Source organism: Dermacentor andersoni, chromosome 6 (genome assembly GCF_023375885.2).
Source record: "Dermacentor andersoni chromosome 6, qqDerAnde1_hic_scaffold, whole genome shotgun sequence".
NCBI lineage: Eukaryota > Metazoa > Arthropoda > Arachnida > Ixodida > Ixodidae > Dermacentor > Dermacentor andersoni.
The window spans coordinates 90,847,154-90,864,906 of NC_092819.1; the positions used below are offsets into that span (position 1 = coordinate 90,847,154).

The 17,753-nt window shown below is 42.3% G+C and overlaps 1 protein-coding gene across 8 annotated transcripts in view; it reads left to right on the top strand.

The window, feature by feature from the left end:
• LOC140218989 (uncharacterized) overlaps nucleotides 1-17,753 on the top strand; it is a 35,452-nt gene that overhangs the window by 15,350 nt on the left and 2,349 nt on the right. For 3 of the 8 annotated variants that reach the window (XR_011895222.1, XR_011895223.1, XR_011895225.1), the window contains 2 exons: nucleotides 6,531-6,671; nucleotides 16,366-16,548. Coding sequence is in view for 4 of the 8 variants with exons in the window: in XM_072288808.1 (XP_072144909.1) it covers nucleotides 1,670-2,716 (1,047 nt within the window). In the remaining 4 variants the exon portion in view is untranslated. Of the gene's footprint in view, nucleotides 1-1,313; nucleotides 3,832-3,860; nucleotides 6,397-6,530; nucleotides 6,672-16,365; nucleotides 16,549-17,516; nucleotides 17,703-17,753 lie in introns of those variants that run through there. The other 5 variants (XM_072288808.1, XM_072288806.1, XM_072288807.1 and 2 more) reach the window with 5 other exon arrangements.

Sequence of the window (17,753 nt, forward strand, 5' to 3'; positions counted from 1 at the left end):
CTCGCGCCCGTAAATCTACCCTCGCCTGGCGCACTAATGCGATGCGCCTTCCTAGCGCATTACTGCTGTTTACATGAATGTGATGCGCTATAAATGCAATGCGACGTTGTCGCATTCATGTAAACGCGGCTTATGCAATGTATTGCACTGAAGCATATTAAAAGCGAAAAATTGCAATTTCATTGCTGTGGTGATTTAAGCCCCTTGTTTGGGGGGCCATGACCGTGCCCCTCTGGAGGGCACAAAGGAGCGAGGAATCATGGTTGGAGAGCATGACACAAACCCTGGCGATGGAGAAACAGCTTTGATGACCTGCTCTACCGAAACTGCACTGCTTGTTCAGCAGGTGTTAATCAAGAAGCTAGAAAAATGAAACCTAGTAGTCCGGATATTTATGGACTACAGCAAGGCTCTTCACAGTCCGCAACACAAGATTCTATTAACAGAGTTGACTGCCAATGGTGTACATGGAATGACATATTTTGTTGTGTTCGTATCTGCTTGATTGCAGGCAATGCGTTGTCATTGGAAATAGTATTTCCTCGGACGGCAATATTGTTAGGTGTCCCACAGGGCAGCATTTTAGGTCCCCTTCGACATTTACGTTAATGACATGATAGACATACGGGGGAGTCCCCTTGGCGTGCAAAAAGCGAATTGCGGAACAAATCTCGTACTTGGCGCGATCAACAATGGGAACCTCCATATCGGACGGCTGCTGAGCCAAGAATGAGCGGTGCAGCGAAGCAAAGTGCGGCTGGGGGGAATGGAGAGTGGGGGAACAGCCGCCTGCATGAGTGTTGCCGGATTTCACCTCGCACCTTCCCGTGCAGCTGGAGCTCTTTGGGAACCTTATTGCTCGATGAACCCTTGCAGAAAGCGAGGCAACAACCATTCTATATGTGGATGATACCAGCCTGTTTGTCTCTGGTCTGGAGGCTTGCGATGTCATTCCTAAAGCGAACGCACTCCTTTCCACTTCATTGGGATGGTCCAGCCACAACGGCCTTAAAAATATTATTTCTTTCCAGAACAGTTGAAATTACAAATTTACCAGGCACTATTTGCGTCTCATATTAACTACTGCATGCATGTGTGGGGCACCACTGTGAACACTAACACAAGCTTTTTCTTCAGAAACGTGCACGTCGGAATTATTGCTAACGTTCCATACCTCCACACAACATCACCACTTTTCACCAAATTTAACGCGATTTCAAACTGCCAGATCTGTATGGCTTTCCTTTACTCTATTCATATTTTTTTCCTCTAACAAAGTCTCTTCACTTGTACAATCACTGTCTGGACTACAGCCAGGATAGATGGCTCGTGCCAAAAACGCTAACAATTTATCTAATGCAATCGCTAACCTGTAATGTTCCTTTACTTCTTAATAAGTATGAAAACCAAGGCATTATTAATGTTCATGTATTTATCCGGAAAGAAACGCGAAATATTTTTTGGTCTACAATCATTCATTACATGATGCCTGCGCGTGGGAACAAATGTATGGATATCCATAACTGGGAGTTACTAATGCGCTGTTCTTTCTCTCTCTCTCTATAATATATATATATATACATATATATTTTGATGGGCTCAGACACTGAACCAGTGTTTACAGTCCTCTTCTCTGAAGAAGGACAAGAAGCCCCCGGAAAGGCTGGTGATGGTCATCGGAGACGTTGATCTTCCCAACGATGTCAGGCATGTGTTGAACAAAGGTCCGAAATTCAGCCACGAGCCACGGATAGAAGCACATGAGTTCCTAGCGCTTAATAGGCGCATAGCAGGAAAGGCGTTGGAAGAAAACCGTGAAAGATGCCTTCTGGATGGTGTGGATACGCTTATAAGATCTACGACCAGCACTAACACGTTGACTAGCAAAGATTCTATGGGAAAAGTCGTGTCGTATTTCAGGAAGAATAGACTCCGGCTTCTTCAAGCTGACAAGGATGGTGGGTTTGTGGTGCTCACCGAGGAAGAGATTCAAAAAAGAGCCGGCGAAGCAATTGCAAAGAACTTCATCCCTCTGAAAGCTAGTGCGACGCGAGTGAGAGGCAAGGCGGCTGCGATGTGCAAAGAATTAGATCTGAGCACGCTGGCCAATGACATTGGTAACAGCAAAAGCAATGCCCTTTCCATGTTCTTTACGGCCAAAACGCACAAACTGTCCGTGCCATTCAGAACAGCGGTCAGCGAAAATGGAACTTGGCTGATTGTGTTAAGCAAGTTTCTTCAAAAGCACCTTGCATCCCTTAAAGTTCAAGATCCGTACGCCACAAAGAGTTCAAAAGATGTTGTTAGGTTTCTTGAGGGATGTACTTCCAATGGTTATGTGTTTTCAGTAGATGTTGAAGACTTGTTTTACTCTGTGCCCCACGATGCCTTATTTCGTTCTGTCAGAGATGCTATGGAAAGTAACGGTGCAGTAGAGTTCCAAAACTCCTCTGGCGTGTCAATATATAATTTTATGAAAATGCTAGAATTTTACCTTGATGTGACGTTAATCTCTTTCGAGAACAAGTTTTATCGACAAAGACAAGGGATTTGTATTGGATCCTGCGTAGCCCCGGTGCTTACTAACATTTTCTTAACCTGTATTGACAGCGCCTTGGAGCCAATTTTAACATGGTGCTTGTCCTGTGTCGTTCTCCCCACTTGTGAACGTCTTCGTTGGCGCTGTTCCTTCCTAAATCAAGTATGCACCATCTAGCCCAAATGAATGTTGTCCTGAACTTCTAGACTCGTTGATTTTTTCATCGCCGCGTCTAGCCATAACCACTATGGTCTAGCCCCAGGGAGCCCAAACAGAGGAAACGAAGGTAGAAATGAACGATAAAGGTAATCTAAAATGACGCAGGAACTAGGCAGCCACCGTACCTGCGGTTAATCAAACATTCAAATTTTGACACTTCACGTGCCAAAGTCGAAAACTGATAATGAGGCACACCGTAGCGGTGAACTGCGGATTAATTTTCACCGCGCGGGATTCGTTAACATGTATTCAACGTACGGTACACGGGCATTGCATTTTTACTTCGTCGAACCCCGTCGAAATGCGGCCTCCACGACCGAGATGTGATCCCACAACCTCACTTTCGCAGCGCAACGCCAAAACCACTAATACAACATGGTGGGTCTAGAAGCCATCAGGACAGTTTCAGTTGGCTGGACCAATAAACCATATTGCTTTTCACAAAATCCCGCAAAAGTTGCGGAGTCCAACATGACGGTCTAATGTGAGGAGTTTATTTTAAACTTGTTTCAATGCCAGGGCAGAATACTCAGACTTCGCCAACGTTACATCGCGATTGCATCTTTTGTCAGAATAGTAGATGCTTTCGAATTGCTACAGGCGCGCTCGTGCAGCCCACGCAGTTCGTGCGTGGTTGCGGGCCGGAGGAGAGAGATATGCACAAGAGAGGATATCTGCCACGCCTTCCGACGTCACTCATGCTTCGCAAAGAGTGACGTCAGCATCTCTCAGCCTTTTCTTTCCTCCATGGTCAGAGCACCCGCAGATATAAAAGGCCCGCTTGCACGCACTGAGCATAGTTACGTAATCGGTTTTTAGGAAACACCATGCTTCTCTTCGCGGTCTCGCAATGGCGAAAGTTGCTTCCTTTGAATGTCAGTACTGCGACCGGCGGTTAGCGAACAATCGCAGTCTGCAGAGGCACATAAAACTTGTGCACAAAATCACTCACCTGAAGTACAACTGCGACGAGTGTGAAGTAGCCCTGACTTTGAAAGAACTGGAGTACCGCCATATCAGCGTGCATTTCTTCGAGCCGGAATATGAGAGGTATCACTTTCTGACAATGCCAGGTAAGACACTTGTTTATTCTCTCAAAGCAACGCGTGATTACCGCTGCACCTGTTATTTTTGCATTACGGGCTTGCAGAGTGAACGATTCACTTGTTCACTTATTGCTTGAAATGTGCTCATTTATGGTGCTTTCATGCTTAACATTTTTTCTGACCATGCACTAGCTGCAACTTATACCATCATACATTAAATTGCATGCTTATCATTGCTGTTTTGAATCGAAGCAACGCAGAATCATTGCTGATGGATCTTTTTTAGGAATCGCATATTTAAGTTTAAAAAAAATGTGCCCGCCGCGGCGGCCGCATTTAGATGGGAGCGAAATGCAAGAAACGCTTGTGTGGCACGTTAAAGGGACACTAAAGTGAAAAATTATTTCTTCTGCATCGGTAAATTACTGTTCTACAACACCAAAAACACCACTGTTACAATGATAAGACGTTTGGTAAGCCAGAAAAAGCGCAAGAACGAAATACGGGTGGCGACGCCTACTTGAGTTCCCGCACCTGGGGGCTGTGACGTCGTGGATTTTGATGGCATCTTCTAGGGCCTACTAATTATATATAGCGGTACAGATTGACTATATTGAGTTCCAAAGGAACCAAATATTAAACATGGCAAGTTTCGGGAACCTTTATTCAGCCAAAGCGGCCCAAATGCGAAAACATACTTTGGAATCCCTGACGTCACGCTAACATACCGGCGCTGGGGTTTCGGCGCGAAATTCAAATACTAATACTTGGACCTTCATTTTCTCATCTAATAATCAAACTATTTTTTTGAAATCACTGCCTGCAGGGTTCTCAAACAATGCTTCATTAGTCTAAACTGATTTATTGTTTCACTTTAGTGTCCCTTTAAAGATCCCCTCGTGGTCAAAATTAATCCGGACTGCGCCACTATGGCATGCCTCATAATCAAATCGTGGTTTTAGCGCATAAAACCCTAGAATACATTCTATAAAAGAAAAGTGACTGGAGGAGCATGAATGAAGTTAATGATTTGCTATTTTTACTTTAACTAATGAAAAAAAGAAAACAAATATACAAAGTATGAACCCTGCTTCTAGTTCCCAACTTCTGTAAGGTAAACCATGCGATACAATATATGCAGATTTGGTAGCATGAATATTAGCCATAGTGGTGGCCATGCCATGCAGGAAAGCACTCGCTTTGCAAACTTGGAAATGGGTAAGCACCTATAGTATGGTACAGGAAAAATTTGTTTCTCCCCATTGCAGCAAGCACCTACTTTTTTTTTTTACTGCATTCTTTAGGGTCTAGAAGCAATAGTTGTCAGGTTAGGTAGCATGGACAAGCCTCCTTGTACATTAATAATGTGTTAAATCAGCTTTTCTGTTCAAGAAATCTGGTCTAATCTTGTGCCTTAAACTGGTGCTGGAGCTTTCATATGCTTTACAGTCGTCGTATAGTTATGCACAGGCTTGCGCGGTATTGCACACTAATGAATAGAGGCAAGTGCACAGGTATGAGATTGCACTTCTGCCTAAGGTCGATCTGCAATCGAGTACATGGCTTTGTGTGAGCGAGAACTCCATACAATGGAAAGGATTGCGTCTAAAAACATGTACACACAGCAGAAAAAACAAAGTAGCACTTCATATCAATCTTAACACAATAAGTAAAAGCTGAGTCAACCAAAGCGCAAATTTTGCATTGTTTGATTAAAGAAGTGCTAGAAGTACTGTACACTAGTTCTAATGATAGCTCCTGTCGAAGTTTTATATTTCCTGAATCCCCAATGTGCAAAAAATTTAAATCTACTAATTGTTCAGTTAAAACACGAGGAAAACATGGTGTCAACCACGTGCCAACGCACGCGTGTTAGCCGGCATGTCAACGGCGTCTGACACGCCGGCTGAGAAAAAGAAGAGGAAAGAAAAAAAGAAGGATACGCCAAGAAACCAAACTAAGTGTGTTGCCTATAGCTTGAAATTTAGCATAGCGGATAGATTATAAAGCTCCTTTTGAAATGTTTATGCCTATTTGTTGCAATGCCTTGAACTTATAGATAAGGCATGATTCTCTGTATTTTCTTTCTCGTTCAGAACGGAAATTTGTAAGATGTAGAGTTGTCATTTTCAGTTGTCATTTCATGCAGTTCTTGGCGTTGCTCACGAAAAAAATTTTGATGGCAGTCACTTTGTGCTGCTATAATTAGACGCCATGTCACAGTGTCAACCTCAAATTAATAAAGCAAATTAGCTTACAGTTTCTATACATACTGTCTTTGCAGGAGTTTGATCTCTGTATGAAAGCTGCAAAATGTACTCAAACAAAGCATAGTTTAAAAATGTACAAGAAGCAACATCATTCTTGTCACTTTTTTATATCTTCTTTTTCTTCAATTCCATTATGCTTCGCTCTAAAATTTTGCCCTGAGAAAAACAAATGCTTGATCCTCATCAGGAAAAGAGAAAAGATGTCACTGAACCTCTTCTTCATAACTACTGAGTTCCACAACATGTCTACGATTCAACTTTGTAACGCTAGTTCTGTGCATTACACACCCTGAAATGCAGACTGAACATACAAGTGTCCAGGGTACTTAATCTTCTTTCTTCTTCTAAATTACCCCACAAGATATTCTGCACAGCCAACGTGGGCTTACAATAAACCGATTCCCCTTGACACACTGCATACATGTAACATTTGCTTTATTTTATTATCCTGATCAGCTTTCAAGTCATAGAAGGAAAAGGTGGAGAAAGACACACGCAGTCGCTTCATTGCAAGGACAGGTACAGAGACTTGCGGCCACCTGAAAAAGAAGCATTTCTACTTCGTCTGTCACCGGTCTGGAAGTTATGCTTCACAAGGTATCGTGAAATGCCCGTATCATGACCACCAGTCTGAGTCTCTGGCTTTGATGGGTTTTTAAAAACCACAGAGATTTTTGTTCAGTCATGTTTATACGATTACTCAAAGAAGCGTTAACAGCATATCAGAATGAACCTCAACCTGGACAGTTATCTCAGTATGCTCACCCAAGCTGGGAATCATGTGTGCCTAAAGTTGGGCTTAAACATACTCCAAGGCCATCTTGGCCAAGATTATACATATGATTCTATTTCCTTCCTATCATTCAACACACCATCTATGCAGTAACACTGAATGAAGTGCGAGTGATGCGAAAGAAAATAGAACAGAATAAAAATTGTATACACTAGCCTAACCCTAATCACCTCAAAGCCTATGCATCAATATTAAACTACTTACACCCGAGTCCAAGCGTACCACTGTCCAAGTGGCTGCCCTTTAAACAAAGCTCTAGTAATGCTGGACCTTGCTGTTAAAGAACTCCTATAATCAACCACAAGACATCGGCTGTAATCGCAAACCAGACCTATGACAGCACCAATGTTAAACTATTTGTTGTCACCAATATGAGTTAAGCACATTTGTTTTAGAACTACACTGTACTATTTCTGTGTCAGTGATTGCAGGGGAGTCCTCGCGTATCGTGTTAGGCATAAAAGGATTTAAAGAGATGCCTACAGAGACATTGCGAAAGTAGCTGGTATTAGTAGATTGCACCAATGATTGGAACATCTTTTTGGAGCACATGTTATAAGCACATGTAATAAATAATGAACAGTGACACAATACATCCAGCGGTCAGATGCAAGTAGTACTGCTCAACATGACAACAGATCACGCTATTCACCACTGTCGGAGTGGCAAAGTTTAAAGTTTGTTTCCAAAAGCATTGCCTGCCTGGGTTACATGTCGTCATAACCTTCCCATGTTATGGATACGTAAAATTTATAGCAGGCCCATCCCAAAAATTTGGGGACGTCCAAAGCCAGTATATCAAAAAAATGTCTTCTGTTTGATTCTACTCTAACCTTATAGTCCACCGATTTCAAGTGACTGGCCCAGCTAGTAATGCAGGTGGCATGCAGCTCTAACAAGTAGTGCGGCTGGAATAGGAATACTTTATTGTGGCACTGGTGGCCTGAATTCAAAGCCTTTTCATTAAATAACAAAGCTCAAAAAGAACAGTGCCACAGTTATTTTTGTCTTACTGAGACTTGGCTAATACAGCCCACACCCACAGTGGGTGGTGTGTCAGCATGCAGCGGTGGCCTAGCCAGTTAAGGATTTGGGCTAGGAAATAAGTAGTCATGGTGCACGTTGGAGCAGAAAAATTGGCCCTTTTGGAATAGTTCGAGTAGTACAGCAGTAATGTGTAGCCATTTGGTGCAGCTCATTATTACTGTGCCCTCACTAAATGCTGCTCAACAGCAAAGGAAGACACCAAGGCCAACAGCCAGCAGCAGCCAATTAGTACCACGTCAGTATGTTGCAAACACTTTTCTTTGAATAGGTAAGAAACCTTCATAAACAATTGAAAAATTCATGCAGAAACTCCTCTGGGACTTAAGTACGCTTAAGCATTGTACCACTTGCTCATCTCTACGCAGCCCAATGTCATTATCAACTCATTTTCAAGGATACGGCAGCCTGTAATGGAAAATTTCAGAAAGACATCCTAGGGAAAGTAAAAGACGTCCAAACGAATGTTACTGAACTTCTTTCCTAAATGGAAGGAACCTCTGGCGTCACGAGGTAATTCATATGCTTGACACCCAGACAAACTGGAAAGCATAAAATCAGGACAATTGCAACACAAGTTTGGTGGTAGACGACCTCAGTAACAGATTGAGTCACAACAACCTTATCTTTAAAGCAGTCATTGAGCAAGACTCAGACGTGGCAGGAAAAGGAAGGGCTTGTAACTGAGTTAGTTTCTAAATATTTAGGCATTGCAGCTGGTGAAATTGAACATGCCCATAGAATAGGGCAGAAAAGACAAGGCTATACTTGGCTGATAATTGTGAAATTCCTAAACTTAAAAAAGAAAACACATACTGAAAAATGCATTTAAACTAAAAAAGGTTTGAATCGTCTCATGTGGATTGATAAGGATTTTTCAATGAGGATGCAGTCCAGAAACTCCGAGATTTCGGACGTTCCAAACAGAAGCCCGCTGAAAGGTTCAAACTTCTGTTTGACAAGCTTCTACTAAACAACACTATTTGTCTTTGACCATACCACTAATGAAGTAAGTGCCCTCCCGAAACGTCACGTCCTCGTGAAAACCCAGTGATGTAAAAAATGAACGCTGTGATGCATGTGTGTCAATTCTTGTGTCAAACTTCCGCAGCTTATTTCGTAACCAAGATCACCTCTGTTCTTATCTTGAATCCTGTTCAGTAGACGTTCTAGGCACCGAAACCTGGTTGTCATTCGACATTTTGGATCGTCCTTGTCTCGTCAGTTTTCATTATTTAGAAAACATAAAACTGAATCGAGAGGTGGCGGTGTGTTAATCGCAGTAAAATCTAGTTTGGAAGCTTGCGTTATTGAAACTAATTCCTGCCTCAAAATTGTAAGGGTTGCTCTCTGTCTGCCCACACATTCTACCTCTGTCATTGGAGTCTGCTATCGTCCACTTGATTCATCCCACTACTTTCCGGATTATCTAAACAAGTCTTTAAGTTTTGTCCAGAACAAGTACCCGACATCACCAATATTTCTTGTCGGCGATTTCGACTATCCCAATATTGAATGGCATTGATGCCGACCCCTGTATGGCACAAGAAAAACGTCAATGCCAATATTTTCCTGACATGCTCTCAACTTTCAATTTGCATCAAATTGTTTCTGTTCCCACTCATGGTGATTCACTCTGACCTCATACTAGCCACAGAACCAAATAATGTTACGGAAAATGTATTGGATGGTATCAGTGGCCACAATATCTTGCATTGTGAATTCATAGGTGCCCTAAAGAAACATGAAAATAGAAAAATTAATATTTGATTACACCCGCGTGAATGTCAGCGGGCTTGTTAGTGACCTTTCCACCTTTTCTGTCGGCTTCTTGCAGTCATTCCCTCATTGCAACATAAACACAAACTGGGTTTTTCTTCATAATGGGCTGATCACACTTAAAAAGAAAAGCATATTCCAAAATTCAATATAACAGCCTGCACAGAAAGCACTTGGTTTGCGACGCATGTGAAACCTATATATTGCAGAGCTGAACTATGAGCATCTGTGGAAGATTGGAGGCCCTATCGTGAGCACGCACACTTATGCAGGACCGTAACAACAACAGCCAAAGTTAAATTTTTCAACCATGACATTTCAGACATGCTTAGCAATGACACAAAAATTTAGGAAACCCAAATTATCGAACTTGACGGTACCATTATCTAAGGATGGTAACATTCTTTCTCTGGCACGTGTTGCTATTGAATTCAAAAAGTTTTTTTTTTCATCCGTTTTCACGGATGAGACTCCTGTACCTAGTAGCTTTCAGGCCCCTATTTTGCATTCAAGCATGCACAACATTAATATCGCTTCTGAAGTTGTACAGTCCTGTATCGATTGTCTTCCAACTAACTCTGCTCCTGGTCGTGATGGCATCTGCCCTAAACTTCTTAAGATATCCAAACCTGCAATATGTCCCATTTTAGCCAAGCTTTTTCAGCAATGTATTGACACGGGATGCGTCCCAAATGATTGGAAGGCAGCTTGCATAATTCTCATATTTAAATATGTTGATTCGTCTAACCCATCAAATTACAGACCAATTTCTTTAACCAGCATGTGCTGCAAACTTCTCGAACACATCATTTCATCTGCTCTAATGAAGTTTCTTACAGAACAACTTTTTCTTTATCAGTCGGCATGGACTTTTACACGATTGATATGAATTAATGACTTGCATAACTCCACTCATTCTTTTATCGAATCGATGTAATATCTCTAGACTTCGCGAAGGCTTTTGACAAGGTTCCTCAATTCTGGCTTATTCATAAACTGACAGATCTTAACTTGTGAGGATAAGTAGGTGGACTACCATCTTTTTAACTAACCGGTAGCAATCAGTTTTCATCAATGACCATTTGTCTCCATTAAATCATGTCAAATCTGGAGTACCGCAAGGTTCCATGCTCAGGCCTATTTTGTGTTTAGATTATATTAACGATATTAGTAATGGTAGGCGTTTCATAGACTATTTGCTGATGATTGCGTGATCTACTAACCCTGAGGACACCTGCTACCTTCCATCTTACTTAGACAATCTCCGTAAGTGGGGCAGTAAGCAAGCGGAAATCAACATTAATATAACAAAAGCTATCAGATTCGGGACTACAGCTAAACCCGTGTTATGCAATTGCATAATTATAAAACATGCCCGTAGCCTCGGTATTCACAATATCTGGGTGTTCATTTGTCATCCGATCTGTCATGGAACATTTGCGTAGATGTGATTTTCACTAGAGTGTTTTAGTTTAGTGTCATTACGGTCCACCCCGCTCCAAGTTGCCCCGCTAAGCCACATGGTGGATTGGTGGTTGATTGCATGTTTTAGTTGTATGTCTAGCCTAGCGGAGCAGAGGGACGGATGGATAGGTGCTACGAGTGTCCCCTTTGGAAAGATGTGTGGGTTGCGCCATGAAGCTCTTGTATTGCCTAATGTTCTACCTATGTTAACAAAGAAAAAAAACCCACGACGACTTCCCATAACCAAACTTTGTGAACTTTGTCTTTGCAAGCCTCTGTTGTTTGACGTTTCCCTACTTTTTGTCCACCAATCTTCCATTCGCTGCTTACCAATCTTTACTGCATACATTTTTACTTTCCCTCTGCTCTTGCTGAACCCAAGGGCTTCAAGCAGGCCAGTGGTGTATGTGTGTGAAAACTTTTATTGTAATGATGTCCGGAGGCTAGACTTCTCAAGCCAAGGCGGGCCGCTCCCACGTTGGCACTGTCAGGCCAAGCCTTTCAGCGACATCATGGGCCCCCTGGACTGCCCTTAGTTGGTCCTGAAACAATGGGCTTTGAATCCTTTTCTCCCACTGTGTCCATTCTTCAACGAGTTTGGGGAGAGTCGCGGGACACCCCGCCAGCATATGTCTGATTCCAATGATGCCATTACAATCATTGCAGTCCATCTTAATCTCCCTCTCTGGATATATTTTATTAATGGTATATAGGCCAGTGGTGCCTAAATCTACTGCTGGGGAGATATTTCACATTCTAGTAAAGGATGCTCTATTGTTTCCCTAGCTTTACCGCAGCAAGCACATGCTTCTTCCTTCTTATATCTTGCTGTATAAGTGCGTGTTCTAAGGCATCCCGAGCTCATTTCAGAAAGTAATAAGCTTCCCTTTGAGTTATAATAGATTGTTTCTTTCCCGATATTGTTATTTCCTCTTCAGTAGTTACTCATAGCAGGTTTATTTTCCATTGCCGCCAGCCACGAGATTATCTCGGCTTCTCTGGCTTTCCGCTTGATGTTCCTTTCGTATTTGCAGTGCCTTTTGGCCGAATTCAGGGTAATGAAACAAAATAAAATCACCTATAAGTAAAACTTATAAGTAAACCTTTTATAAGTAAAACGAATACATATAGCTTATTTGTCCACAAAGCATCTAAACGTGAACTTGTAATGCATTACTGGTCCATTTTATCCAGTGGAAAATAAAGCCCCATCTTGGGAAATGCCACGTGATAGCCAGCGAGCTTGCATTTTGCATCCAATCTGATCCTTTCTGATGCCAACATGTTGCACAGCATGCATCACATACTCCCGCGCTGCGAGGTTTTCAAATGGGTCAGCATGCGCACCTTCTAGCAGACATAAGTCTTCGTCTGTGCAAATCTGTCTTGTAAAGAGCAAGGCAGGCAAGGTGCCTCGATGCACGTGCCAGAGTGGGTGTGTGCATCGACCACCCTTGCTAGAAAAAAATGGCAGCAACCTTCTGCTCAGGCAGCTTGTAAGCGGACCGTGTTTCTGACTCCACCAGCCTGCTTGCAGCTAAGCGGAGGGCGCATGTGCATTCACGCTTTCGCTCCGCTCAGCTGCTTAGCCGAGTGTAAAAACGGCAAACTAGAACACTCTACTAAAGCAACCAGATCACTTGGCTTCATAAGGCACTATTTGCACTCGGCTAACTCCGAGACCAAATTTCTGGCTTACACCACCTTAGTATGCTCTAAAATCGAATATGCCTTCTTGATTTGGAATCCACACATGAGGCCTACCTCGAACACAAACTAGAGTCTCTGCAAAATAATGTTGCTCGCTTCATCACAAGAAACTACTCACATACATATAGTTACAGAAATCGAATATTAGATTAATTTAGCTCCTCTCAATATACGCAGGCTTCTGACACTATTGTCCTTCTTTCATAAACTTTACTCCAATCGGTTGTCCCACGTGGCTCTAAATATCAGACTAGCTCGTGACATGTGTCTTGACGGCTTGATCACCAACTTAAAATCGCACCCATCTTCACCCACACTAATCCGTTTTTCCACTCACCTCTTCTCCTCGCTATTTGTCACGACTCATTTGTACATAATTTGAAGTTGTTCCTAGAAATCTGAACTACCTCTTACCTTGCTGTTCCGTTCCAGTTGCATTTCTTGATGTTCTTATTTAATATGCAATTTTGCTTTCCTGTTTAGTAATGTATACTTTAATTTTTTTCCATTGTTTTGTAATGTAAAACAGCTCATTGTGATAAGTCAAGTATTTTAGGAACCTTGAACCTTGTCATTACTATGTTTTTTCACACATTGTATATACCCTGTAATAAGTCGTTTTTTTGCACTAATTCATGTTGTTCCAATTCATATTTCTTGTTTAGTTGTGTACTTTTGGTATGTTTTGCTCCTTTCATTGTAATCCCTGTAAGAGATGGTGTCTGCCATGAAAAGGGTACCTGGCCCATACCATCGTCCGACTCATTCATGCTAAGGATGTTGTTGAAGGGAGGAATGAGGAGTAGGGGATTTATTTACAATATCTACATGAAGGGTGGAGAACATTACATCTGATCAGTCTAGCATGACTGAAATGCACACTGAACAGCCGAAAATGTCTGCTTAAACACTCTCTGTCCTTACTAGATCCCTAGGCCAGGGAAAGCTGCCATCCAACCTTCATCCAATCAAAGCGTCCAAAGTCGTCGAAGTACCCGCCTTTGAGGGCGAAGGTTCACACACTCTCTTGCACTTTTGTTTTACTGAACACACCAAAACCAGTGAGGCCTCATAGACAGGTGTTGTCACGCTTGACTCAAGCTCGCATGTCTTGGTTCCTGAGCTGACTCTGCAGTTTGCTGCTGAATCTGTCATGACCGTGACTATTACCAGAGTACATGGGGGAATGCCATAGAACAAACATTTCCAGGAGTTTTCTTGCTCCAATTGGTCCCTGAAGGTGACAGCGAACCAGCTAACAATCCTGTCCACCAAACGTGTCTAGCCTTACTGGCTCCGAAGGGCTATTTGAAGGGGGCGTGTTGTTGGCTTCACGAAGCGATTCATTGCAGTGAAGCCAGAAGGTCACTATCCCCGCTGGCCAATCGTAACATCCCCCACCCCTATGCCTCCTGGGCTCTTTAGGGTACTTGAACAAAAAAGAGTGTTATGGAAGTTAATATGACCGGTATAAACAGCAGCGTCGCAGCAACACGGACTGCTGCAGACGGCGGCGCCAGGTGTGCTGATGACGTTCTGATCATTATAAGCTGATACTGCTCTTTAGTGCCTTATCCATCCACGTCAAACCATTATGCACCGCGTGGACCATATCTTGAACTCCGTGTTCTTGTCGCTTTGCCTTGAAGAGCGGGCCCATATCTTGAAAGCGATCTACGAAAGGTGCAGGGTGGGGTGTGTGCTGAGAGATTTGCGAGCGCTGCTTCGATCTCGTGGTAGCGACAGGCAGAACAAAGGTAAAGCCACTCGCTGCTGCATGCTCTATCTATATTGTATGCACTTTTCACTTTGTTGGGTGCTTGAAGGCTGTTCACCTCCGCCGTAGGTCGGCCCAGTATTGCACTATCTCTGGGATCGGCCCACATTTTTATCTTGCGTGATGGACGTTTGGTAAGCATAGAAATGCTTACACATTTAAGAAAATTTTAACACCCAGAACCAGCCAATTACTACCATGCCAGTATGTTGCAAGTACTTTCATTTGAGTAGGTAGAAAGCCTTTGTAAATAAATAAATATTTTGTGGGCTAATGAAAGCAGCTGTGTGCCTAGGCATCAGAGAGGCAAGAAATTACAACTGCACTAGAACAATTTGCTCTGTCACACATAACAAAAGAAGTGAAGGTGAATGTCTTATGTGCATTGCAAATGACACATGTGCTTTCATATGCACTATGACATATGCACAAGTGTATTACACCCGATAACAATGCAAGAAGCTCAACAAGAGACTGCCGCGAGGCTATGAACGGCGTCCAGAAGGAGGTGCCATAGCACAAATGGATGCAAAGATGGCAGTGGTGGACACAAACAACATTGCTACCATTCCATGCACTCAATTTTGTTACAAGGTGGTTTGCTGGCCTCTGCAAATAGATATGAGTCGATTCAACTGCAAATAGATATGAGTCAATTCATCAGCTAACTGTAGCTCTAGTTACTGATACCCAACCGACCTGATGAAGCAGTGCTGATTAGGGCCAATGGTCAGGGTAGTGTGCCATGAAATTAGCTTTTGGTGATTGTGATATGGGCTGCAAGCAGTTACAGGAAGCTTGGTGTTAATATATTCGTACAATTGGCAATTGTTTCCGAGATCATTAGTACGAGTTTTTGATAACTGATGAAGCACTGCTGTACGAGTCCACAAGATCACAGCAGATCTGCTTTCCATGTGAAGCTTTTATCACTTTAACTTGTATATTATTCTACTATATGCAGGGCTCACAAACCATATACAATATTTTCCGGACAATAATTTGAACCTGGCACAAGTAACCTGCCCCTCTTTTCACAAGTCAGCAACTATCACAACTGTGCACAGAAGTTAGTTCCTGTACTTAAAAGATCACAAATTGCCGTACAGTTCTGAACCACGTGCAAGAACACATGTATGCAATGCAAACTGTGTGCCTTCCAGTGGTCAGTGGGTCTTAGCGCATGCCATTGTGCTTGCTATGAATGCTGCTTTTGTCACCGTACCCTGTTAGCATTGCATATAGTAATTGCTTCGATTGGTGTTGACAGCCAGGACGAAACTTATACTGAGAGAGGCATGCCTGATAATCAGATCGTGGTATTGGCATGTAAAAACCCAGTTGTTTTATTTGTTCTTGTTTCGAGACAAACAAAGTGCCCTTGAAATGCTGCATGCAATGCTTTGACCTCGGGCAATCCATTGCATTACTGCAAATATTACTAAATATTTGAAAAGTCTAGTAGATGATCCATCTCAAACTGAATTACTTGCACGTTCACTATTTGTTTCTTATATTTAAGTCTTCTCGTACCCCTGCTGAAAACGCTGCGTTGCCCTGAAAGCGTGAAAATACCACACCTTTGCGCAGTTCGCGTAGCTAGGTTGCAGGCAAGTTGAATTGTAGCTAAATGGTGTAAATGGTGTAGTAGAACCACCACTAAGCATGTGTTGGAAGTCCAGTGCTTAAGTTAGAATAAACTACCTGGTTATCTTTTTCCACAGCTACAAGTAAACAAAAGCTGAAGCGGCCTTCAAGTGTCAAGTGTGGAAAAAGATGTTTTGCGGCAATGGCTGTGACTGAAGACAACACAGGTGTGTATGTGGTTTTCCAATTCAAGCACAGAGGCCACGACTTTGAACTGGGTCGTGTTTTTCTGTCCAAGTCGGAAAGAGCTGCTATTGCTGGTAAGAAACCACTTTTGCCCTGCTTTATAATACATAAAGAGTGGTTGTTGAGTTTTCAACATCCCAAATACAAGGCAATACTCATGCCAGACCATGCAGTGAACTTGGAGCACATGAAATTCATTTGAAATTCATAATTTCCACATAATTCGAGGCCACCTTTACTGACTGCAGGGCATTATAGTTAATGACATCATAAACATGTTTATCATTTTGCTACATTGTATCAATGCCTGAAGGGTTCAGAGAAAGAGAGAGAGAAAAAAGGGAACCGTTCTCCAATTTCACAGCGGTAACAACTACCTTGGCACAGCCAGTGGCCTATATTTGACCTATATGGCTATTCTTATTGCAGGCAACGACTTTAGTTATTTTATACTTGTTTGCATCACTTCATGTACCAAGCAGGAAGGTGTAGTGCCTCCTGGTGCACTGTAGGCCACGCCGCAGACTGTGGCTTTTTCTTTTTCTGTTTTATTTTTCAGGCTTTCAGTTAACTGTATTGGTATGACTTATGATCCTAGTGCAATTCAATGTCTCAAAATAGCAGTAAGCTGGAATAATTTCCACTTGGGATTACTTAAGGTGCATTGTACATAATTATGTCTGCCATTTTGACTAAACTGAAGTGCAAGTATTACAGACATCGATGAAACTGCGACCTCTCGCCACTACTGTAGGTCATCCACAGCAGATGTGCTTTCCATGTGAAACTTTCATCAGCTCAAGTTGTATTTTACTCTACTATATGTAGGGCTCACAAACCATGTGCCATATTTTCTGGACTATAATTTGAACTGTTGTACAAGTCACCCTCTTTCCCCCCTCTTTTCACAACTTTCAAAGAAAAAATATGTGTATATAACTTATTGTATAAGATGCATCTATCTTAACTTGGGTCAGCATCGTGAAATGCGATTGTGCATGTTTATACACTTATCCTAAAATGTTGTACTTACCCATTTCAGGGCACTAAACTTCAGTAAAAAAAATTTTATGAGCCGCACATTCTAGCAGACAAAATAAACTGCAAGTACATTGCTGGAGAAAAAGAATGTCTCATGTTGGTCTTGCATATATAAGTTACACTGTTCTACAATACGCTTGGACGAAAATGAAAAGAAAATGGTGGCACCTATGGTTTGGAAAATATGGTACCTAAATATTTTGAATGCTTATGAATCAGCTATGTGAATGAAACATGA